Below are 26,331 nucleotides of genomic sequence, written 5' to 3' on the forward strand. Positions count from 1 at the left end.
TAATATATTTACTAGGAGGGAGTGTGATATTGTAGCAGGTAAAAAAAGTACTGTACAGTGTGACAAGCAATTCAGCATTAATTCTGTGTAATTTTAGGCTACACTGATGAATTTGTCATGGCAGAACATTCTGTAGAAATCTGCTTCATGACCAGACAAAGTGCTACTTTATCAAGAGCAGTTTCTACTGCATCATTTGTATAATTATCATGGAATGAATTTATTACACGGTTATACTCTAACCAGATAATTAAACTTACTTTACAAAGACAGGTAACGCAATGTTCACGAAGAGCCGCAACTCCTGTTAGTTTTTGTTTCATTATTAGACCTGACATGTAGTGCTGTAGATTGAACGCTCATTTTAATTTAGGTACAGTGGATTTTATTCCTGTACAATAAATTACAGCCCATGATTGGTTTTGTCTTTGATTTCCATTTCATCAGACATTTCCTGCTTTCTTAACAGCGAAAGCAAGCATTCTCTGTCACTCACACGTGCGAAATGTAAACATTTGGACCCACTTCGACGCTGTAATCATAGCATCTTCAGTCTTCTTCAGCGCTCTGTGGTGCCACCTTTAATCATTACTGATGGAAACCGTCCATTTCTCCTTCCACAGAGCATGCTCATGCTGATCCTCGGTGTTTCCGCTGTTATACATTGATTAATTAGAATGTTAGCCCATTCATGCAGTCGTTAATTGGCACTTTATGTTTACTTGTCCATTTATACACACTGACACACACACATAGACACTCTCAGCCATCCTGAAGTGCACACACTCTCTCTCGCTCTCTCTCAGTGCGTGTAAAGGGATGCCGTGAACACGATGTCTCTGCGAATAGCCAGTGATGCTCTTTCCATCTTGCTGCCCAAAACTGAATCTCCTACGATTCGGGCTGCTTGTCTGACCTCCTTCAGGACCTCGTCCAGTCTCTGGATGCAGCGCACCACCGTCCCCTCCTGCACATCTGTCAGCTGGGCGATCTCCGCAAAGGGCTGTCGCACACACACAAACACACGCATAAAAATTTTACATTTACCTAATTTACCTAAATGCGCTAATTTACATTTAGGCATTAGGCAGATGCACTTATCCAGAGGGACTTACATGAGTGCTTTGATGTTTCCATTATTAAACATATAATTACACTGGTTCATTAGTCACTAACATCAGTCAAACACTGTTGTCAACCCATATACCTAAGAAACAACCAGGTCTTTAGTGCTTGCTTAAAAATGGTTACAGACATTTCGAGGAAGTTCAATCCAACACCGAGGATCCTTGAGAGGTGGGACCAGTCGAGCAGCGCTGGACAATCGGAGGGAACGTTGTGCAGTGCGGGGTAAGATAAGAGCTTTAAGGAATGTTTGGAACAGCTTTAAGGAACAGCTGGGCTGTTTTTAGCTTTTTAGGCAAAGTGTCAGTGTTTTGAACTTGGGCAGCAGCTCCAGGAAGCCAGCGGAGGAAGTGGCGCAGGACATATTCTAAACTTGCTAATAACTGATACAGAATTAAAAAACATGAATAAATAAAAAAATTATCTTTAAAAAATAATTTGTTCATTTTAAAATTCAACAGATGGTGCTTTACATATCTTTTATACACACTTATGAGTGTGTAGTTTAAATTCAACTTAACAAACACGATCTTACACCTTCATTCCGCAAACTTCGCAGTCAGTTGTGAAGTTCCCAAAGAGGAAAGGGAAAAACAACAACAGGTCGCAAAACAGGAAGTATGGTATTGCAAAATAAAATTTTATAATTTTAATTTTATTTATTAAAATTTTAAATTATTATTTTTAAATAATCAATAATTATTTGACTTGGCTTGTAAATATGGATTTTAAGTATTTTTACTACTTTGGTTTGGGATTGGGCTTTTTTGGTCGTGGACACAGCTAGTATGTTAATATTAAAACAAAGTGAGATGACGATACGCAGGTGCGGGGTCAAAGAATACTAGAAAAAAGTTAAAAATGACAAGAAAAAAGTACTTTTGTGAGGAAATAATTGACTCTGCAGTGTGACCCAGACTTGACATGATGTAAACCAAAGACTAAATGAATAAAACATATATTTTGGTGTTTATATCAATTAAGAATGTCTAACTTAGTAAATGATATGATAAAGTTTCTGTAAGGAGATGATTACATTAGGAGTTTCTGGCCATTTAAAAAGCCTGTGGTTGACCGTCTGCATTTTTCTTGTCTTAAAACCTTGAAGTAAGACAGACAAAGAGGACACTTAGAGTATGAGTATTTATAGCTGTTACACTGTAAGTGATAACAGGAACTGATAATTCACAACATTAAACGTAATGCAGCTTCTATAAAAAGAAAAACCGTTTCAGGATGTGCTCGGATGTTGGAAAATAACCATCTTCGGTGTGTTAACGGTCACTCTGTTTCACGTAAGTGTTTTATTTCTTATTTATCGCACTGTTAAATTCCTCTACGGCAAACTCTCGTGGAAACAAGGCCAGTGTGACTCGGTCGTCTTGAATGGCCGACCTTGTGTGTGTGTTTGAGTGTTTTTGGGTCAGCACTCACCATTCCTCTGGCCCAGCAGTACACCACCTCAGTCAGGCCAAACTTAAACTGGGACACGAAGTCTTCGGCGGTCTGGGCGAGGCCGCAGTCGCGCTGGAACTCCCCGATCCGCTGAGCCACGCACAGCACCCGGTCGATCGCCTGGTCGAGGGGCGGAAAAGATGTTACCGGTCAGGTTCTTATAACAGGACATCACAAAGCTTCCATGTCTCTACTCGAGATTCTCTTTTAGAAGTGCTTCTGTCAAACCTCTTCACAAGCAAGTGTATATATGTGTGTGTGTGTGTGTGTGTGTGTGTGTGTGGAGCTCAGCAGGTGTGATGCCCTTCCTGGAGGCATGGAACAGAAGCAGTCTGTTCCAGTAACTGCACTCTGGCAACAGTGAGTCAGTACGAACGGTAATTAAACAGACTGGCAGTGCACAAGAAACAAAAATTCACTATTTCTATTAAACCACATCTAACTTGTGTGCACTACTAACATTTAGGTTTATTATTTTGTTTTCTTATGCTATATTTTAAGGAATAAAAGGACACACTGTATACAGCACAATGTTTATGTTAAGAGTTTTTTGGTCGGATCTGATATTAACACGTTTGCCCTTGGTGTTTGACGGCATCGTCGACAATGCCAATCACTTTTTTTTTCCTCTTTGCAAGTGTTTTTGTAAATGCTGTAAATTGTGTTCATTGCCGTAAAAGATGTACATGACATCTAAACCAAAAAAAAAAAAAAAAAGTCAAAAACCTGTCTTTTGCTGTAAAAGAGACATTTCTGACAGACGTGTCTCTCAGTAAGCTTATCGTTCATTCATCTGCGCAACTTTAAAACTTTACAGTTTCTCACTAATAGTGCAGGGATTTAACATCCACTATTCTGTACCGCAGCGATAAGGCACGTCTAATAAAGGAAATGAATACGAGATACGAGGTGTTACACAATACCTCCTGGATAGTGTTGGGGATGTGCGGCTCAATCTGAGTGTTCTGCGTGAAGACGAGGCATGACAGCAGGGCGGCGCTCTCCTCCGGGGCCAGAGGGCTCAGCGTGTTCTCGAACAGCAACTCCGTGAGCAGGAGCTCATGACTGCTGATCTGACACGCCACTCGACCCTTCAGCTGCACCGCTCCGCTCCCGTCGATGTAGTTCAGAGCCTCCAGGACCTGCGGATCAGAACACGGTAACATTTAACAACCGTGTGACGCGAAAACAACTCCATGTTGTGCCGATTCATTTCCTGGGAATGTACAAGAGATATTCAAGCAACACATGAAGCACCTTTGTTTGTTTGTTTGTATTATGATTTATTGCCATATCAGCAGCTCAGGCTATTTGAGTTGGAAATAAAAACTGGTTTCAGTAAATCAATCCTGAAACACGATGATAGAAAATGTCTGTCCTGTAAAGCTTTCCTAAAGGTAAATAATCCTAATTTCGCAAAAACCTCAACAACAGTTCACAGTCCAATACAGTGGAAAACAGCTCTGAGACAAAATGGTGTCCATTCAAGCGTGCAGTAAACAATGTTGTTCCTCCCTCCCGGGTTAAATTTAAACACTGTCAGTAGACCCTGCTGCGTCAGCAATTCCCCCATGTTAAGTAAGCAGATTTATATGCGGTCATGTTTTTTTGGCCACATGTCGGCAGTGTGGGAAAAGGGCAAAGATGCACTGCTCAGATTTAGCCAAGTGTATTGTTATGCTTTACTTTGTATATTCGTGTCAAAAGTGTTCAAGACTTACTTTGGCGAATTTAGGAACAAATCCAATTTACGAACGCGCTCCTGGAATAGAACTCGTTCGTAAGTCGGGGACTACCTATATAGGACCACATAGGAAAATGACTCCTTTAAAAAAAAAGAATATTTAATAATAAATAAAATCCGATGTGTGTCAAATTTGTGTAAAAAAAAATTCACTTGAACATAGGATGTCAGATAAAATTTGTCAGATTTTGAGCACTGGCAGCAGTATAAAAAGAATTAAAGCACTTCAGAGGTGTAACGTCATTTCATCACACACATCTGCCACTGATCATTTTCCTGTAATAGTCAAATAAATATATTTTTTCACATGAATGCATTTCATGTTGCATAGGAGGATGATATTTATGCCATTCATTTGAACACCCTATACTGTATCTCTAACTATTCTGCTCAAATGATGTCCTGTCTGTATTACAAACGTATACAGACACGTATCTGGTCTACGATGTGCTACTCGTCTGTGGGAAGCGATCAGAAGAACTGCAGTAATAGTAATAGCCGTGTAATGTAACGGGCGCTGACCTTAATCCTCTGGTGGTACTCTGGCAGCAGAGTGAGTGACTGATCCGAGATCAAGAACAGCAGTTTATCCAGCTCCTCCTGCAGTTTCATTCGCTCCTGAACACGTGCGAACTGAGAAGAAAAACACAATTCACTCAGACGCTAATCAGTCTCTCTAACACCTTTCTGTCTAGGTATTCGAGTAAATTCAAATTATTGGCAGGAGATGAGTTTCTCAATTTTCTGACACTGTAGCCTGGATAACATTAGGAGAAATTAGCCTCTCGCGCGGTGAGACTAAAGGGATGGCGATCATGGCCACAAAGATTAGCCGTTATAAATCCCTTTTTTTTTTTAATACCATGCAGCAGCTTGAACGAATGCACTTATGATTTTTTTTTTTTGTATACATAATTTTTTTAACTAGTCAGTATACAAATAATCACACTTTTTTTTTCTCTCTCTTTTTTTTTCTGGAAACACTCTTCAAAGATTAAATAAAAAGACTCATACACAAACAGGACTGAGTGACACGTGTGAGACAAGGACCTGCTCTGTAAAAGTGGGTGAGTGGGTGCAGTGGAAGTCTTTGAGGCTCTCCTGAAGGACCCTCTGCCTCATCACGTCCTCCACGACGTCCACACCCTTCAGGTGGAGGTCGTTCACAGGGTCGAGGGTCGCGACGCCGCCCGGGTTGGCCTCGGCCAATCGCAGGAGCTCCTGAGTTGCGGTCGAAATCGCTTGACCAGGCGGGTCCATTCTGGAGGAAAGGACAGGAAGTTGAATTTAAGGATCCGGGAGAACGAAATCATTTTTAGTGGATGACAAAGAGATGCTCGTCCACCTGAAGCGAGGCTGCTGCCTCTTGTTATAGTTATCGATAATCCTCTCCGGAATGACCTTCAGAGTCTTAACCGTGATGGAGGAGATGTCCTGAGGTTTCAGTTTCTGTACTGTGTGACTGCACGGACCTACAAGAAATAAAAACTGGTATTTTTGTGTATACGGTAGACAGTAAAAGGTGTCGAGGTGAGGTGTACGAGACTGACCCTCTGGAATGAAAAGGCTGGTGTTGTGAAGATGCGTGAACGCCCGGTTCTCCGGACCAGGTCCTGCTGCTTCTTCGTTCCCTTTCTCACAAATGATGAGGGCAGTGAAGGTCCGATTTACAGAGTCGGTGGACACCTGAGAGGAGGAGGAGGATGTCAGATAATTCATTATTAAACAAGAGAGATCATATAAGGGTGAGTCAAAAATGATTCACCCTCTGGTGGTGAAATTTATTTTAATACATTTTTAGAAAAGAAAAATCATTTTTGGTTCACCTTTGTTGTTATATATACACACAGGACACACTCACACACACACACAGACCTGTAAGAGGACAGCCAGGGCGTTGAAATGCTGAGCGTTGTTGACTACGATAACCCGTCCCACTGACAAGGCCTTCATTCCGTTCATTGACTCCATCACTGCTCGCTGAGGGAGTGAGTGAAAGGGAACAAAACACACACCTTATTACTCCTTTATAAAAGCTTGTTTTTTAAAAACACTGATTAATATGCACCTTAATATAAAAGTTAAAGCTTATACGATTCCAGAAGCTTCTTATATTTTGTAAAGGATATGTTGGTCTGTGATGGTGAGATGGTGTAAAGGGTGTGTGTGTGTGTGTGTGTGTGTGTGCGTGTGTTCATGTACCTGCAGGGCTTCAGTTGTAATACGTAGCTCTGTCAAAGTGTGGTAATAGGAGAGGAGATCAGATAACTGACCCTCTGTGTCAAGAGGCGGGAGAGAGGAAAGCTCACGTTTCAACTCTGCTATCCTTCTCTCATTGGCCTAAGAAAGAGAGAGAGAGAGAGAGAGAGAGAGAGAGAGAGAAAGAGAGAGAGAGAAGAGTGAGAAAAGGGAGAGAGAGAAAAGAGAGAGAAGAGTAAGAGAGAGTGAGAAAAGAGTGCATAAGAAAGAGAGATGGAGAGTGAAAAAGAGTGAGATTGAGAAAAAAAAGATAGAGAAGAGAGAGTGAGAGAGAGTAAGAAAAGAGAGAGAGAGAGAGAGAAGGGTGAGAGAGAGAAGAGTGATAAAGAGACAAGAGAAGGAGAGAAAAGAGTCAGAGAGAGCAAGAAAACAGAGAAAAGAGCATGAGAGAGAGTGAGAAAAGAGAGAGAGAAGAGTGAGAGTGAGAAAGAGACAGAGCAGAGTAAGAAAGTGAGAAATTATTGAGTGAGAGAGGAAGAGTGAAAGAAAAGAGTGAGAGGGAGAAAAAGCAGAAAATGTGGAAATTTTATAATTTACCAAATGCTCTTACATCTGCTACACATCTTTCCTAGAAAAACAACAACACTCCAGGATGAAAATCCTTTAAGATCTGTCCAACATCAGTTTCCTTTAGAGGGTTTAAAAGATTTTGCTTTTTTTTTTTAGTTCACACTGCTAACTCTATTTTTCTGTTTATGCAAAAACACCTACAAAAAAACTGCAGGTATTTTACAGAAAGAAAAAAATAAATATTGTGGGAACAGAGGCTGCTGGGAAATGTGTCCACCTGTGTGTCTCTGTGGCTCTCTGAGAAACTTCTGCGCATCATGTCGGTGACTCTGAGAGCCTCGACTCGCAGCAGGTTGAGGATCATGGTGTAAGTCAGCCTGAACTGGGACTGCAGCAACGTCGGCTTGCCCTGAACAAACGGCAAAAATCCTTAGGGTTAGACGTAGCAAAGGGGAGACATTTATACCCTGTTGGACATCACAGTTATCACCACAGATATGATCAAACAACCAAGAAAATAAAATACTCAAAACTGGGTTGTTGTTTTTTTGCACCAGGTTAAAAAAAAAGATTTTTTTTTAGAATGTGAAAAATAACTAAAATGGATTTGATGATGATTGCAGCTCGCTTTCCAACCCCGCTGTGAGTAATTGAATCTCTCAGTCCGCCGGTGATACTGTTGCCATGGAGCAGCGGGCCGGCACGAGCCTCTGGAACCATCCGTGACACAGCGCTGATTAACATTCAGAGATAGGAAGCTCTAAACACTCAAACACGCCGGCGCGCACACACACACATACACTGCACAAACACTTATATTTTAAAATCCTTTGTTATGCAACACTAATGGCACCTGTAAAAATATGAATTAGGGCCAACATCTCACTTCGTATCAATGGCTCTTGATTGCCATGACAAACTCGTTTCTCTTTAATTACGCTTCAGAAATCAACATATTACACACGGATGGAGAGGAGAACAATTAGTGAGTATAACATCATCTTTTTATTCCAAATTATAACATGGTGACGCTGAAAACATCACCTAACCTCGTACTTAGATCTGCGCGAGTCAAACCATCACAGGCCACAGACACACGCGCATCACTTTTAAATCACATGTTCTAATTGATAACTAGATTTCATGTTCAAGAAAACAAATTTAAAATGATTCGAGCTTCGTGACATGGTGCATTATCCTGCTGGAAGTAGCCATCAGAGGATGGGTACATGGTGGTCATAAAGGGATAGACATGGTCAGAAACAATGCTCAGGTAGCTCGTGGCATTTAAACGATGCCCAATTGGCACTAAGGAGCCTAAAGTGTGCCAAGAAAACATCCCCTACACCATTACATCACCACCACCAGCCTGCACAGTGGTAACAAGGCATGATGGATCCATGTTCTCATTCTGACTCTACCATTTGAATGTCTCAACAGAAATCGAGACTCATCAGACCAGGCAACATTTTTTTAGTCTTCAACTCTCCAATTTTTGGTGAGCTCGTGCAAATTGTAGCCTCTTTTTCCTATTTGTAGTGGAGATGAGTGGTACCCGGTGGGGTCTTCTGCTGTTGTAGCCCATCCGACTTAAGGTTGTGCGTGTTGTGGCTTCACAAATGCTTTGCTGCATACCTCGGTTGTAACGAGTGGTTATTTCAGTCAAAGTTGCTCTTCTATTAGCTTGAATCAGTCGGCCCATTCTCCTCTGACCTCTAGCATCAACAAGGCATTTTCGCCCACAGGACTGCCGCATACTGGATGTTTTTCCCTTTTCACACCATTCTTTGTAAACCCTAGAAATTGTTGTGCGTAAAAAATCCCAGTAACTGAGCGGATTGTGAAATACTCAGACCGGCCCGTCTGGCACCAACAACCATGCCACGCTCAAAATTGCTTAAATCACCTTTCTTTCCCAATTTGACATTCAGTTCAGGAGATTGTCTTGACCAGGACCACACCCCTAAATGTATTGAAGCAACTGCCATGTGATTAGTTGATTAGATAATTGCATTAATGAGAAATTGAACAGGTGTTCCTAATAATCCTTTAGGTGAGTGTATATCATATTATATGACACTATATATGATAAGACACATAATATATATCTTAAGATATCATATATGATGTGATAAATAATAAAATATACTGTATCATATGACATATATAATGTAAATATGATATATGCAGCACTTTTGTAAATCGCTTTGGATAAAAGCATTTGCCAAATGCCTTAATATAAATTATATGACATATGATAAAATATATGATGTGATTTATATGCTATATGGTATTATTTATATGATTTATGATATATAAAATGCATTATATGGTTCATGATATGATACTGTATATGATATATTGTATGATATGGTATGATATATGGTATGAAATATGATAATTATATGATATATGGTATGACAGATGGCACAATAAATTGTATATGATGTGATATAGGATATAGTATATGATATGATGTATGGTATGATATATGGTGTGATATAATATATATAATATGATATATGGTAAATTGTAGAGTATAATATAGAATATGATATGGTGTGATATTTGGTATGACAGATAGTACGATAAGTTGTATATGATATGGAATATGATATATGGTATATATGATATATAATGTGATGTGTATTATATGCTATATTTTATGATATCGTATATAATATATCATAAGACATATACAATACAATTCACCAAGTGAGGATTCAGCAGAATTCAGAATGATGATCCAAATCATAAGTGTGGTGTTATTCAGTTCAACACTGTGATTTGGATTCGATTCATATTCTGTAAATAGTTTCTGATTAATTTCCTCCCCCTTTACTCCACTACGGTAACACCCTGGAATTGCGAGTGCACCCAATCTGAGAACCCACCAGCATCATGGTGTGCAGGTCTGCCATTTCGTGAACTCCAGTCTTGCACAGGATGATGACCGTGCCTGTAGCATCCAGCCCTCGTCTGCCTGCTCTCCCCGCCATCTGGATGTACTCACCTGCAAACACAACAGATTTATTCTCATTCTCTTTTCATTTAGGACAATACATTACTCACGGTACACTTCTTAATCTTGGTGCTGCTGTAATACATAAATTTTCCACTGCTATAAATATATATGCAAAGTGATGGATCGTCCTATCGATCAATTCAAGCAAAGGTTATTGTGACAGGATCAGAACTGAAATAACCCAAAGGGGGCGTGGCCTCTAGGTCTAACGGTCACGGTGTGGGATTCATGGTCTCTGTGCGTGTCTTGTCCTACAAAGCAGGTGTGGCGTCTGTAACTAGTTGTTTCTCTTGCATTAAATTATGATGCAATAGCTTTGTTTCGCATTTTCATCATCAGACCAAAAGACACTAGAAAGCATGTGGAACGCATACATACATACACCGGCTGAAAACTCGAGGAGTTTCAAAAACCTTACATCATACAAGGAAAACAGAACTCTAGCAGCTGTTTGGCGAATAAACTGCTCAACAATATGGCTAATTTTTTTCTTATTTTGTAAGTAACTTTTATCTGTCGACAGTCCCCTAAGAAACAAAGATAAATAATACGTAAATAAAAGGCAAGCAGCGTAGCTGAAAGCTTATGACTACGTGTGATAGTTCGGCCTGTTCAATAACGAGAGCGCTCAAAAACACATAACATTTCATTACAACGTTCATGTAAATATTGAATCACGTGCTCTCCTGAGCAAACGTCTGTAGCAAACATCTTTGGATGCTCATTAAAATTTAACACTTAATTTGGCAGTGTTAAATTTATTAATGATGTTAGGTATATTTTTAACCTCACACCATGTAGCTAGGGATTTTCCCTTGGTCCTTGCCCGGTCCAAGCGCTGCCTCTAGGTTCGGATGGCGGCGTTTACACTTGGTCAAGTAAACCTAAGAGACCTAAGGCACCAAGAGACCAACCGCACTAGTAAACGTTTTAATAGAACCAAACACGTCACCCTAACTCCTAGTGACTGAGGCTTGAGGCATGTTGTTGAACATGCCTCAAGCCTCCCTCTGTCTGATCTCAAAATAAAAAGCTCGACTCTTCATCATCCTCAGACTTTCATCTTTCTCTGTCTCACCTCTACCTCCGATAACAAAACTCAATGACGGTCTAATAATGAGATTTGAACAAGTATCGTTCGGCTCATGACGACCACAAATCTCATTTTGGTTTAAATGTTTAACAAAGACATTAGAGCCGTGTCATTTCTGAGGCTCTTCCTCTCACTCATCGTTATGCGCATAGTGATTACACTCGTCTATGCAAAGAGATTACACCCACTCAGCACAAACACAGAGGCACTTCAAAGGCCTCCTGTAGTATTTGATAAAGCTTTCTGCGAAGCGAATTTACATTAGACATCTGTCTTGTTTACACATAACAGCGTTTCCCATTTGGCGCGGCCTGTTAGTCCGTCAACACCTGGCTCGATCTAATGAGCGGCGCGATCGCTGGTGCTAATCAGCGTTGATTCAATCTTTGTGAGTTATTGTTATCATAAGTAGGAACCAGAAAAAAAAATAATAAAAAAATAAAAAACTTCTTAGAAGCACACAGAGCTCCGGAATTATCGCCACCCTTATTAATACAGTAGGTTACATTAAAATGACTTTATAGTTGAGTGAAGTCTTCAACAAGGACAAGCTGAAGAAAAAAAAAAAGGTTTACAAGATCCAGGACATTTTATAGTCTGGAAAGACTTGTATAAGTGATCTCAACTTTTTTGACCTTTATTCTCCTTATGAATCTCATAAAGCATTATAAAAACACTCAACGGTGTGTATAAACTGTTTTACCAGGATGAAGGTTTCTGAATCCAGTTCCGTCGTGTTTGCGGATGCTGTCGAACACAACGGTCCTAGCCGGCATGTTTACGCCCATTGCAAAAGTCTCGGTGGCGAAAAGGACCTGCACACGACATGGAGAACATAACTGGGAGGACCCGGTATTCTACATTCATCGTAGTCCTGATTATAGCTAATCCCTGAGCGGGTCTTGTAATGCACAAATCAACAAGCATTGTGGAATTGCCTGATATAAAACCTTTACATGATAATGACATCAGGGAAAACTGAAACTCCTTCAGAAGTCTCATTATAAAAAAAAAAAAATAATAAAAAAATGCAAAACACTCCTATCTGCCCTAATAATAATAGAAAACATGAGGTCATCTTTAGCTCTTAGAACAAAAAACCCGAAGGTGTGGTAATAGGGAAAAAAATCAACACCAGAGTAGTGTGATACGGTGTGGTCAGAAACCTGTAACCACCGGGAAGTTGATGATTTGCCAATAACAGCACATATTACAGTGGTTTATTCCTCTTATACCCAGAGTAACGAGTTACATTATTTTTACATTATTAAACGTAAATATTTTATACATTTCTCTTACACACAGTCAGGTCCATAGAATTTGCAATGGTAAAGGTGCGTTTTTTCGGGGATTTACCTTAACAGTGAATCTGAAAGGAAACGCTCAAGATGTGTGCGCAAAGTCAAGACTTCCAACTGGGGCTCATAAATAATTGAACAAATTAACATGACTACGAAGAATTTTCTTTAACAACAGGATAAAAATCATTGCCTAACATCTGCTTATGACCAAATGCTGAGTTTACTCCCTCAGGATGCCTTTGCCAAAAATATTTAAGGCCATGTTTGTGAGTACTTCTGCCTTCGGTGTTGTCTTCAGTAAGTAAAAAGAGGTTGAGATCAGGTGACAGACTTGCCCAGTGAAGAATATCCCATTTCTTTGCCTTGGGTAGCTTTCATTAAATGTTTTGGATCATTACCAATCGGCAGTATGAAGCTTCATCCTATACGTTTGGCAGCATTTTGGTGAATTCAGTGGTTTGCACTTTGTTATGAAGCATCTACATTTAGCCGTCTCTTGACTGCAAACTTTACCAATGACATGCCTACCTCCTCAGGAGTGCATACACTTTAGTTGTCTTCCCTGGTCTTCTAGGCCTTTTGCAGTTGATGAGCTCACCCAGTTAAATCCTACTTTTAAAGAATATTCCAAACGGTTGTATTTGCCTCCTTCGCTGCATAGACACCTCCTTGGACCTCATGCTAAGAGTACGGGTAAACAGCTAGCGAATGTAAATGTAACACACCTTTAGGCCTTCTATCTGCTTGATTAAGCATGGGGTAATGAGAGAACAGGCCACATCTGGCCATGCAAGTACTTGTCAGGCATCTGTTCCAAAGTCCCACAAAAATGTAGAGTGTATGTATGAAAATAAGTTTTGATGGTTAATGGCACACTTTTCCCAAACCCCTTAAATTAAAGCTGAAAGTCTTGGCATCTTAGGTTTTTCATTTTAAATTCAATGTGGTGTGGTACAGAGGCCAAATGCCAAAAAAAGAAAAAAAGATCTTTATTCCACAATCTATGGACCTGACTGTAATACTAAGGAATAATCTGTTTCCTGAGATATCACCAGACATATTGTAAGTTACGGTTTTACGACGCACCTTCACAAGGCCTTTGGAGAACAGCATTTCGATGACCTCCTTCAGGATGGGCAGAATGCCGCTGTGGTGCACGGCGACGCCTCTCTTCAGCAAGTCCCTCATTAGCAGGATCTGAGAACCAACAAGGAACAAAAGCATTCAAGTGCCAAGCTGTCAGTGTCAGAGTCTACAGCTATGACAAAACTGAAATGTCCAGGGTCCTTTGTCATTCTAAGAATTTGTTTTAGGCAAATGTTAATAACTGATGAAAGACGTGAATTGTTTCGTGATCATAAAATCTCACTCAGATTTTTTCCCCCTAGGAAGAACATGACAAAAACAATGCAAGACGTCATATCGAGTCAGGTATAAAGTCGCGTATGTTAGTATTATGCTACGGCCAACAGAGTGCAGTAGGCAAAGCGTAACATATTTTAAATATTGGCAAAAGTCGGTTGATGAATACCCAAATCTTGCTGACCTTTAAACACAATTAACATAGTTTTAATCCTAATCACTGTTTTAAAGCACTAAATGAACACTATCCAAGCCGGTAACTCCAGTTGTGATAGAGGTGCAGTGGTGGCTCAAATGTTAATGTCAATGTCAAATGTCAATGTGAAAAAAGGTTTCAAAAGGCCCCAACTTACAAAGGACTTACGTTCTGGCATCACGTTCATAAGTCTGATTTGTTCTTAAGTCTGACAAAGTGAGTCTTATACGCCTTTGACACGAACTATACAATGTAAAACATACCAATCCACTTGACTAAATCTCTGTTCCCGTTCCCCACACTGCCATGCGGCAAAAAAACATAATCGTGCCTAAGGAAATGAATCTCATACAAATCAAAGGCTGCGTTCCATTCCGAAGTGTTACTCCACAGGGTGCTCCCTACTCTCTGCTCCGTTTGCAGTGAATGTCAGTGAAGGGAACTTCCCTCAACAAAACTCCACCATTCGGAACACCCTGACAAGTCACCATCGCAGACTTTACGTCCTCTGTTCGTTACCATGGTAACATACGCACCTCGGATACCCGTCACTTTTTAAATAAAGCCCGAAACACATGCCGAATATTTACATTTTATATATATATATATATTATATATACTTAAATACTTTCTGTATTCTGCCAAGTTATCGGATCTAACTCACATACAGTAGAGTATCCTGTCCAGTACCCTCAGCACTGTCTCTTAATATCAGGTTGCTTGACTGTTTTATTATTTCCTTCACAATGTCATCATCCATATTTTCAGCGTGGTCCATTAAACCAAGCACTGGCCGTACTAATATGGAATGTAAGATTAATTACCCGGATTCAGACATTCCAGCTCTGAGTGGATTAGTGCACTACATGCCCTGAGTGATGAGGATATGAGGCATAAAGTGGAAAAACCATCTAGCAGGGTTAACCTGTAAACACACTCTTTACCAATAAAAATATTGAGGTAGACGCATCAGGCCTGTCTAGATACGTCATCTACTTCCTGGAAAGAAGGAAAAATATTAAAAATTCGAGGTGCATCTTTGTGAAGCAAGATGATTAGGTCACTATCGAGCAACCAGGGATGAGGTTGTACCTGAGGGAGCTGTCGGTCTCCTCCTCTCAGCCTGCTCAGACTCTTATGGAAAAAGGAGTGGATTTCGTTCTTTTCCACCGAGCTGGTCAGGTCCAGAGAGGTGAGAGAGCGAGCATTATCATCACAGCGTGTGCGCGAAAAGGTGAATGCCACTACCGGAGTCTGCTGCCTCTCTGACAGGAAATGGAGCAGGGTCTGCCACACGGCGCGGTCCTGTCACACAAACACAGTTTGATTTTATATACATAAAAGATTATTGATCAACACATAGAAAAGCAGCTTTTCTACATGTTGACACAATGGAGGATCTGATAAATGCACATATACATATATATATATATATATATATATATATATATATATATATATATATGTATACATGCATTTATCAGATCCTCCATTGTGTCGACACATAGAAAAGCTGCTTGAATTGGAGCTCCCCCTTGTGGAGACTCACCTAAGGATGAGGTTGTTGTGAGGATAGTGAATGATTAACCTTTGAGAACAGATTTTATAAATCTGGTACAAAAAGGCAGAAAACTGTCATGAAGCATATTTTTTCTAAGGAAAGGTAAATTAGTTTAAAAATTTCAAGTTCAAAAACGCTAATGTTAAGCCGATCAATCATTTCATAATTTATGTAAATTGTTGGTTTGCCAAAATGTTGTCAGAAATATCGACTCTTAGTGTTGGTTCTGCATCAATCATGACGACTTGGTCATCTCTGTCATATTAAAAAAATGAAGTTACTGTCGCAGGGTTTAAGGGAAAAAAAAATCTTAAGTAAAAGTAGAGATACCTGAGGTCAAATATTACATTTATGTCAATTAAGTAAAAGTACAGAAGTACCCATGTACTTAATTATGAAAAGTTTATTATTAGCCTTCAAGTCTCTCTCTCTTGCTCTGCTTCTGATTTCAAACACCTGCTACATGACTGAGCATGGCACAGAGGGAAAACAAATCAATCAGTTACACAAAACAACCTGCAGGTTGAAATATTCTTTGTCCTAAGTTCTACACACCACCCTGGTCAAGTAACTCAACGCCAGGCAGAAATGTAGTGAAGATATTTGTTGCAGCATGTAGTGGAGTAAGAGTCAAAACTGTACACTGATAAAGCTACTCAAGTAAAGTACAGATACATAAACTCTACAGAGTAAATGTACTTCCCTTCAACTGAATTTATTTTTTGATGTGTACTCCAAGCATTTTGCTGTTGGTGTTGTTGTAAATAATAATAATAATACTGACCTGATTTGGTGTGGTGCTCTGTGACACCTTCTTCGTGCCAAAAGACTGGGCGTGTTTGCTGGTGCGCTCCTTCTTGGCTTCCACTGCTGCGTAATACCTGAACACACAAAAATCACAGCTTCTTCCCGCATCTATTGCACAATAATTCAGTTAGTATAAACTGCACAACACTGTGGCTTAGATGATATAATAAAAATTCTTTTTTTAAGCATCTGTATGTTTACATGTTTATCAATTATTTTACGTCCCCTGGCAAAAATAGTTCACTGGAGCGATTTGATTACTTTTCCTGTATTAGATTTGGAAAAATGTTGCATTAAAATAATTACATTACATTGATCCATGTCTCCCAAAATGTTTTTTTTTTTTTCATCTATTTGAAGTAAAAGACTGGGTGAATTACTAGCACTAAACTAACAGCATAAACAGATACACCCAAATCCTCATCATCACTGGATGAATGTTTAAACACATAGGAAGACTTTCTGAAATGCTGATCGATTATTCTAATTTAAAAGCATGCCAATCTGAGATATTAGCTGTTAACCCTTCATAGGGCACTCACTGAAATTTTAAGACAATTTCAAAGACTTTTTTTCTTTATTTACATTTTTTATACTTTTGTGATATTTTTTTTACTTTCATTGCCGTCATTTTTGTGTCGCAAATCAAGCTTAGTGATTTGACCACAAACGGTCACCTGTCTATGGTAATCGTTTTTTTTTCCAAAAAAGTGTGTCTATTTATTTAAACATAAAAATGTGCAAAAATACGAAAAACATACTTATTTTGTATCGATTTGTTTTTTTCCATTGAGGTTCTGATACTGGTACAATACCGTTAAATTTGGTTCTTATTAAGATACGATAAAGGGTTAAAATACTACACTACACTACTGTCTTATCCTTCCCTCCCCCATAAATCACTCAACCTTATAAACTCGTTAGATTTTACCCTTTGGTGAGGAAACTTCCTGTAGCATCTAGTAGGAGGAAGAGCTCTTTCTGAGTCTTGGTGCTGTTTCCTGTGTAGAGGTAATGCTCCAGTGGCACAGGCCTCTTCACTGTACTGATCACGTAGATCGGCCTCTTCTTGATACGCCTGACAGAGGAAAAGGGAAAAAAGAGAGACAGGAAACTAAGACATAAGAATGAGAATAATGAGAAAAAAATAATCGTACGCCATAACGTAACAGTAGTTAAGCCTCGGATTGCGAGTAACGCTTCTTTTTAAGAAAGGTTAACTGTGTAAGACGAGAAGGGGAAGAGGGGAGCTTACTTTGGATTCACACACACACACACACGCACACACACACACACACACACACACACACACACACACACACACAGCGCCTGCGCACACAAACAGAAACACTTATATGCCAGGATTATTTTTTTTTTTTTTACTTTTTTTTAAAGTAAAGTGCAGGTTAATTTGGTTTATTTTTACTTAATATCTTGTGTTAATTATTTTTATGTATTTATTTTTTGGGCTGTGGAACAAATAATTTGAGTTTCCAGTATTTCTTATGGGAAAATTCAATTTGGTTTACGAGTGTTTTGAAATACAAACCACTTTCAAAACGAATTATGCTCGTAATCCAGGGTTCCATACTCAGCAAAAAAAGAAACGTCCTCTGATTTTCAACTGTTTATACTTAATGTGTAAATATTTGTATGAACACTAAAAGAGTCAACATCATAAGACATAAACTGAAAATGTTTCCCAATGTGTCCCTGAATGAGGGCAGGCTCAAAATCAAAAGTACCAGTCAGTATCTGGTGTGGCCACCAGCTGCTTGAAGTACTGCAGTGCATCTTCTCCTCATGGACTGCCTATTGCGGACAGTCTGAGCACTGATGGAGGGATTATGTGTTCCTGGTGTGACTCGGGCAGTTGTCGTGGCCATCCTGTACCTGTCATGCAGGTGTGATATTCGGATGTACCGATCCTGTGCAGGTGTTGTTACACGTGGTCTTCCACTGCGAGGATGATCAGCTGTCCTTCCTGTCTCCCTGTAGCGCTGTCTTAGGCGTCTCACGGTGCGGACATGACGATTTATCGCCCTAGCCACATCAGCAGTCCTCATGCCTCCCTGCAGCATGCCTAATGCACGTTCACGCAGATGAGCAGGAACCCTGGGCATCTTTCTTTGGGTGTTTTTCACAGTCGGTAGACAAGTCTCTTTAGTGTCCTGTGTTTTTAGAACTGTGACCCTAAATCCTACTTTCTGTAAGCTGTTAAGGTCTTAACGACCATTCCACAGGTGCATGTTAATTAATTGATTATGGTTAATTGAACATGCATGGAAAACATTGTTTAAACCCTTTACAATCAAGATCTGAAAAAGGGACGTTTCTTTTTTTGCTATATATATATATATATATATATATATATATATATTTAAAGACATAAAGGTCAGCTGTTCTGCACTAGCTTTTGCAAGAAACTCTCTCATGAAGACCTTTTCAGGAAAGAAAGACGAGAAGTTCATTTAGAGTCACCAGTTACCTCAGAAATCACCAATTAACAAACAGCACCTTAAATTAGAGGCGTTATGAAGGATTTACAGAGCAGAAGTAGCAGATACATCTCAATATCAACTGTTCAAAGGAGATTATTGCAGATTTTGGACGTTTTCAGCATTGTTTTACAGTGTAGAAAGAAATAAAAGTCAGGAAGGACAATGGAATTTGAAGGCGTTTCCAAACTTTTGACTGGTACTGTTGTCCCACCCTAATTTCTTCATATTACATTAAATTAAATGGTGTAAATTAATTAAGAGAGCAAATACTTTTTTTATGACAATGTCTAAAGGTACAATTCAAAAATTGCTTGTTTGTGTCACAACCTCATTTCCCCTCTCGTCTGTCCCAACCACTCAGCATTCAGCATCAGCAGTATAATAATTACAGATCGCCTCATCATCTGTCATCATCTGCACCTGTTTCTCACTGGTTCATGCCTTAAGTTAGATGTTTATTTTAACGCTTGGATGATTCATAAGTCACTGTGTGGGTTAACAAAACAAAAACAAAAAAGTCTCAAACTGCTCAGCTACAGAGACTGGACTGAAAAAGTGAAGACTGAAGAAATATTCCCTTAAGGATTACATCAAAAATACAACAAAGTCTGGAACAAAATGTGAAAAATATTATGGAAGTCAAGACTTTTGCACTTAAATAGCTGATAAGAATGCCTTTGACAAATGAATATGGCAGGATCAAGATGATGTCATGAAGTGTTCATTTCTCCTGTTCATGGAGATGATCGCGATTTATGTGTTCTTTTATTTATTGGATTATTTTACGCTCTCCTAATTACACACAGCGTTGATATGATCGATGAGGTAACGACACATACCCGATCCACTCGCTGAACTCCACCGCATTGGGCACCGTGGCACTGAGCAAAATAATGCTAACATGTTCAGGCAGCATGATGAGCACTTCCTCCCACACAACACCTCGCTGAAACAGAAACACAAACACACTCCCAGACCTGAGCATGGGTTCTGGACCGACTCTAGCACGGTGAGACATGTGGCCAAGGCAACGGTAAGATGGGGAAAAATGCAAAGCAGGCTGTAGGAATAAATCCCATCTAGCGAAGCTAATCTGAGCACTTCTCACCTCTGCGTCGTTGATGTAATGAACCTCGTCGAATATAACCCACTCCAGGTCCCGAATGACCTCCGATCCGTTATACAGCATCGACCTGAGAGACACGGGGGCGGAAGAGACGCGGAGTTATATAAAGGCTTTATTCTCCTGGTTAACGGTTGTTAATAAACAGCTTCATCACCTCAATATTTCAGTGGTCATGATGAGACAGGAGCCCTCGGGGTTGATCTGAACATCTCCAGTCAAAAGCCCGACGTCGCCGAATGTGTTCTTAAAGTCACGGAACTTCTGATTGGACAAAGCTTTAATGGGGGACGTGTAGATGGTTCTAACAGAGACAACAGAGACAGTTTAGAGGACGTCATCATCACCATCACCATCGTTCATTTTATTTAATTTTATTATTCATTTATCTAGAAGTCCCAAATTAATAAATCGTCCAGATGAACATTGTGCACAGATTCAACACATATTAGACAGCTCCAAAATTATTGCCACTCTTGGTGAAGATGTGTAAAATAGTTTTGGATAATCTGGGTTTTTATGTACGGTTTATAAACACACACACACACACAGACCTGGTCATGTGTTTTTGCGAGAGCGCGATGGCGTACTCCGCCACCACGGTTTTTCCTGCAGAGGTGTGAGCTGCCACAAAGACAGAGTCGTGAGCCTCGAGTCTGAGAATCGCCTGCTTCTGAAACACGTCCAGCTCAAATGGATACTGAAAGGCACACACACACACACACACACACGGGAATAGCTCATTATCCTATTCCGTCATGGTGGTGATTCCTGTTTATTCCTTTAAATGAACGTGAAAAAACAACAACATACTGACACTCTGTTCTAACTCGGGTCTTACAACTCGACATCAAGAAGATCTTTCTGTTCTCAGAAATATGGTATAAATAAAGTTGGACACTTCCACAAAGTTTGATCCCTACTTTAAGAAAAATGAACATCATACTTGTTTTTTTTGCATGTTGTTAATACTGGAGAGATTTCTCAGTTGTTGAGGTTCAAAGAAAGCATTTAAACCTTAATCATACTCTATATATATTTAACTCCTTTAAATACATGCTTTATATTTCACAGCAAATGTGTTATTTTTCCTGCCATTTAAAATAAAATCTTGTACACTGGTTGATATTAGCTATATATAGCTATATATAGCTATATATTGCTATAATATTGAGCTGAGCTGAGCTGCTACAGTCAGTTACTGCCACTAAACAGAGGTACCTTAAAAGCAGGATCGGGGATCCGTTTGTAGAAATCCTCACACGGTGAGGAGATGTCCACATGCACAGCCCACTTCCTTTCCTTCTCCTCTGTCCTGCTATTTAGTGTCCCTCCAACCTTCTTGCTGGGAGATGAAGCTCCAGCAGGAGTAGGAGCAGGAGCAGGAGACGGCAGTGTGTCCTGGGAGAGATGAAAAAGAACCATGCATTATATATTTATAACCGTGTGTGTGTGTGTATATATATAAGTTATTGATTAGAATCAGAAGCAAATCTGTGAGATTTATATTAAGCACAGTCACTCACTCCTTAAAAGCTAACGCTTAAAGCTAAGATGTTCAATTATGAAACTCCTAAAAAGCCAACACTTAAAGCTAAAACTTAAAGCTAACATTTAAGGCTAAAATTTTCAATACCAAGTTACTTGAGTACTTTGAAGTGATATTTTTCACTTGTATTGGAGTACATTTCTAGACAAGTACTTCTACTTTTACTTAGGTACTTGGAAGTAGTATTTTTACTTGTACTGGAGTACATTTCTAAATAAGTACTTGTCCATTGTAATTAAAGTGTTTTAAATTTTACTTGTCAGAGCTAACACTGCTTCTTCTTCTTTGTCTTTCGGCTGTTCCCTTTCAGGGGTCGCCACAGCGAATCATTTGCCTCAGAGCTAACACTGCTACCTCTTCCTTATTTACCTTAATGCCCAGATCCTCAAGGCTGTTAGTTCTATGCAGTTTGGCCTCCTCTGCACCTCCTGAGCCTCTCTCTTTCTCCTCAGGCACGGATTCAATCACATCATCAAACGTAGACAACAAAGACAGCAGGTTCACGTCTCCTTTGGTAGTTTTGGCATCTGCATTGTTTTGACAGCAGATACACAGTAATAAGACATCACATAAGGGAAAACTGTGCGCGTGTGATTCTATGTGTATGTCCACTGTGTGTGGAAAAAAAAAAGAGTGGTGTTACACCTTTATTACTGAAGTTCATGCCGGCTTTTAGCCCCGGAGGCACCGTCAGTAAGTCTAAACAAAAAGAGAGGGAAAAAGGGAGTCATTACACTAAGTTACATAAACACACACGTCAAGAAAGGGAGAATTTTCACCATTCTCAAAGTCAATATCCTCCTCCAGCTCAGACTTTTTCTTAATCTGCTCCAACGTCAGCTCCTCCATACCACCTGAGGGGGAAAAAAAAGAAGCTCTGGGTTACATAAGCAGCTGGAAAAAAAAAGAAGAAAAAAATTGTATTTATACTGTATGCACATGTGTCATGCACATATTATAAGTTTGAATATCTAAAATATAATCAGAATGCATACTTAAATCAGAATGACATGATGTGATGGATTGCTAAATACATAATTTAATTCCTATTATAATATATTCTCTTTTAATCTAAACAATCTTCACTTAAACAAAAAAAAAAAAAAAAAGGAAGGGAGACCTGGCAGAAAGGGGTAGTTGGTGTTGCTGCCTCTCAGGCTCTCAGACGGCGGCCCCGGCTGCCGCTGCATCGATAAAGAGTTCTTCGCCGACAAGCCGGTGTGCTCCATTAGCACCTTCAACAGAGAGAGAGGAATGTCAATACTAAACACAAACACTAGCATGGACGTGAAGCGTAGCAATCGAATATACAGTACAATACTATAGAACTAGATTTTAAACCTCTAAAGGATGTTTTTGGCTCTTATATATTTTCAGTCCCTGAGCAGTTTAAAAGGAATTGTTTTTTTTTGCCACACAGTCATTCAAGACAGTACTATATATCTTTCATTTTATAGAAACATTAAGCATGCCCAATCAAAGCAATTAGATATTCTATTATCAGTGATATAGAATAGAGATCTTTTTAAAAACAGACACAGTAACGTTCCGACATGTTCGGGTGTGTGTATACGCAACGTTTGGTTTTACACCTCTGTGAAATCCAGCAGCATGCCGGTGGTGGGATCTCTCACTACAGACAGTCCTGAGTGCAGAGGAGACAGAGAGCAGTGCAGCAGCGAGTCCACTTGTCTGTCCCTTTTAGTTAGCCTGAGAGATTAAAAACAAAACAAAAAAAACACAAGATATTATTATTGTTCTGATTCACAAATTACAATTCAAAGCCTTAAAATAACATCAAATGAATACTAGGGATGGGAAACACCACAGGGCACCCGATACGATATTATCACGATACCTTGGTGCCGATTCGATTTGCATTGCTATTTTAAAGTATCATGTAAAGTTGCAAGCGACGATGAGCGGGCCCAAGCACCCTGCGCCATCACCACCTGGTGATTTTTGAGCATGTTAACATGCATTTAAAGGAGACATACCAATACCATCAGGACATAATATTAAAATGATTTTAAAAAGGGGAATTTTATGTTAAGACCTTTAAAAAGCCACAGATTCTGGAAAAAAAAAGCATCATTCTATGATGAAACTTAAAGTTATTAACCACTTTTCGGCATAAGTTTAAGGCATCATCACAGCTGACCCGTTTGAGATAACAAAAATCCCTCCACAATTTTGCATCCTCAGTGCCTTTAGATCACTTAAGTCTGGTTTGGTGACGGTTGTATAAATTCCCTAGGAGGAGTACATCAAATTCCATCATATCCAGGGTCTAAGGCATCCTAATAACAGCAAATTCCAATCAGTCTGCCAAATTTCTAAAGTTTTTGAGCAGGTTAAGACCCTCAAAAAGCCATGGATTTTCCATGTTTTTTTATCAAGCATGATCAGGATTCATACTTAAGAAACTTCTGGAAGGCGTCAGTTGTATCGTGTATGGGCATCCACGCAGGATCCTGCAGGAAACGTTTCTCCACCTCCATCTTCAGGTCCACACAGAATGGAGGAAGCCCATGAGGAAGCTGTAAGAATAAAACATAAATAAATAAATAAAAAATCAAGTATCGCAGATTTAAGCATTCAAATTCTGATTGATTATCATGAAGAAATAAAACAATCAACTGGTAGAGTAGGTTTAGGGGTTAGATCAGAGGTTTATACAACAACACTGCTTAGCTGAATAAAACCTGTAACCTTGTCTCTGTATCATAAATCATCTGGATTCACCTTGTGTATGTAAAAAGAAAAATTTTACTTTTACTTTATCTTCATAAAGTACTGTGCAAATAAATCTTAGGGAACCCAAGTATCACAATTTTATAAATATTCCGATTTAATATTATATTTCCTCCCGATTTTGTTAACATTTTAACCCTTTAAAATGTTTAATGATCAATTAAATGCAGTCTGTTCCTTAAACCATTAATTAATTTTCTCAATTAAAAAACGGAAACAGCATTTAAATAAAAAAAAGTAATTTAACTTAAAATGAAATTAAGCAAAAAAGGTACATTTTACTGAGCAACACGTATTTCTGGTATGTCATCCGCCATACTTATTATTTCTAAACAAACTTAGCAAATAATTTACTCCTACTACACAGAAAGAAATTGTGTAAATAGACCGGTGTACATGTGTGCAATAAGTGGGGTTGAGACTAATTCGCTCACTGAGTTTGGAGGAAAAGTTAGATTGGAGTCTTTTAACATGCACAATAAAAAAATGCATTTCTGTTGCGTCACTCAGGAGCTTCTGCTAAACAGAATGGTTTATATACGACGCTGATCGCTCCGATCACGACCCATAAAAACGTAAACGTACCAATTCTAATCACCGGCCGGTTGACCGGCTTATCTCTACTGTAAATGGAGTCAGTGTGGCGATACGGGAATCAACACCCAAAAGAAACATGATTCATAACTAAATCGATTATTTTTCTATTTCTACTGCGCGTAATAGAGAACATGGGTTCTTTGTCACCACATGCAAATATTCTTCTGTAATGTTATTTATTGATTCATTATTAGGTTTGTTCCCGTACATAATAATGCAGACATGATAAACATACTGTAAAATCTGTACTAAAGATACAGTAATAAGGTGCCTAGGACATTTACACAGTACTGTACATGTCAAGTAAAGATTTTTCTTCTTTCTAAAACAATCCAGGACTTTCATGCGCTTCTTGTTTTGATGCCGAGTGTCACATGATCACAACTGAGCCAATCATTTTTCTCTGTCTTGCGCTGCGGAATTGTCTCCCCTGCTGGGTCTTAGTGCGCGTCTCTCACTGGTATAATCAACATCCGTGCACGCATGTACTGTTTACTAAAACACTGTGACCATGTGTGTGCACGTAAAACGTGTGACCATAGTGCGCATGTACTGTTTTTTTAACACACGTGTAAAGCAAAAGAAAGTCTTATCAGAGAGGTTAAAAGTTCATTTTCTCTCTCTGCTCAGGGCTCAGCCTGCTCTTTGTCTGTGTGCGACAAACAAATTATGCTCGTAATCCAAGGTTCCACTGTATGTCTGTAGTTGTTTAATGTGCGTCAGGTGGAAACCTTGCTCCCTTAGCATCTTTCTGACTCACTTTTAAGAAAATAAGAGTGACATTATAATGAGAAGATGTAAAAAAGCATCAGGTTCAGGAGTGTTCTCACCGTGCTCTGGGGTGGGAAGGGTGTGTTTGTGGCCTGGGGGTGTGTGAGGACCTCAAACTTCCCTGAACAGCCCATCTCCAGCAGGGACAGGGGCAGATCATCAGGGCCAGGGGCTGGCAAGTCTACAAAAACACATTAACACACACACACACACACACACACAATAAGGAAATGGATGTATTCTGCTGCTGCTGCTACAACAACAATAAAAACAACCCTTACATTAAATCCCTTAGACTTCCTACTAAATCTGACTACACCAGACAGACACACACACACCTTACACACACACACACACACACACACTACAACACTCACAATGAATTATTATTATTCATGCTAGCCAAGTTAGCAACCAACCTCAAAACCCCTGCTCCTACAAACAATATGACTTATTACGATATATAATTAGTAAAACCATTATAGTATATACGGAACATACAAGGAACTGTGTTTTTTGCAAACTCACCTATCTTCTCCATCCTGCACTGCTCTCTCTCTCTCTCTCAGACACTGAAAACAAGCGACGCGTGAACAGG

General features: G+C 39.4%; 1 protein-coding gene across 1 annotated transcript; it reads right to left on the reverse strand.

Annotated features, from left to right (window-relative positions):
• Nucleotides 1–345: 345 nt before the first annotated feature.
• Nucleotides 346–26,331, reverse strand: skic2 (SKI2 subunit of superkiller complex). Its single transcript, XM_053490151.1, has 29 exons — nucleotides 26,262–26,331; nucleotides 25,793–25,914; nucleotides 24,030–24,151; nucleotides 23,204–23,321; nucleotides 22,732–22,846; nucleotides 22,391–22,465; nucleotides 22,257–22,310; nucleotides 21,981–22,138; nucleotides 21,284–21,463; nucleotides 20,617–20,762; nucleotides 20,220–20,366; nucleotides 20,048–20,132; nucleotides 19,779–19,885; nucleotides 17,370–17,516; nucleotides 16,416–16,512; nucleotides 15,163–15,375; nucleotides 13,599–13,709; nucleotides 11,915–12,026; nucleotides 9,988–10,106; nucleotides 7,371–7,502; nucleotides 6,527–6,664; nucleotides 6,200–6,304; nucleotides 5,875–6,010; nucleotides 5,670–5,796; nucleotides 5,375–5,585; nucleotides 4,847–4,957; nucleotides 3,504–3,722; nucleotides 2,560–2,700; nucleotides 346–1,003 (listed from the first exon to the last, which is right to left on the reverse strand). Exons 1-29 carry the CDS (start codon nucleotides 26,272–26,274, stop codon nucleotides 803–805), a joined length of 3,762 nt encoding a protein of 1,253 aa, XP_053346126.1. The 5' UTR covers nucleotides 26,275–26,331; the 3' UTR covers nucleotides 346–802.

The sequence above is a fragment of the Clarias gariepinus genome, chromosome 28 (genome assembly GCF_024256425.1).
Source record: "Clarias gariepinus isolate MV-2021 ecotype Netherlands chromosome 28, CGAR_prim_01v2, whole genome shotgun sequence".
NCBI lineage: Eukaryota > Metazoa > Chordata > Actinopteri > Siluriformes > Clariidae > Clarias > Clarias gariepinus.

Excerpts from the sequence above, each read along its gene's own strand:
- skic2 (XM_053490151.1), bottom strand. Across the intron at positions 22,139-22,256 it reads CATGAACTTCAGTAATAAAG|ATGCCAAAACTACCAAAGGA; the intron begins GTGTAACACCAC and ends AAAACAATGCAG. Across the intron at positions 2,701-3,503 it reads TCCCCAACACTATCCAGGAG|GCGATCGACCGGGTGCTGTG; the intron begins GTATTGTGTAAC and ends CCCCTCGACCAG.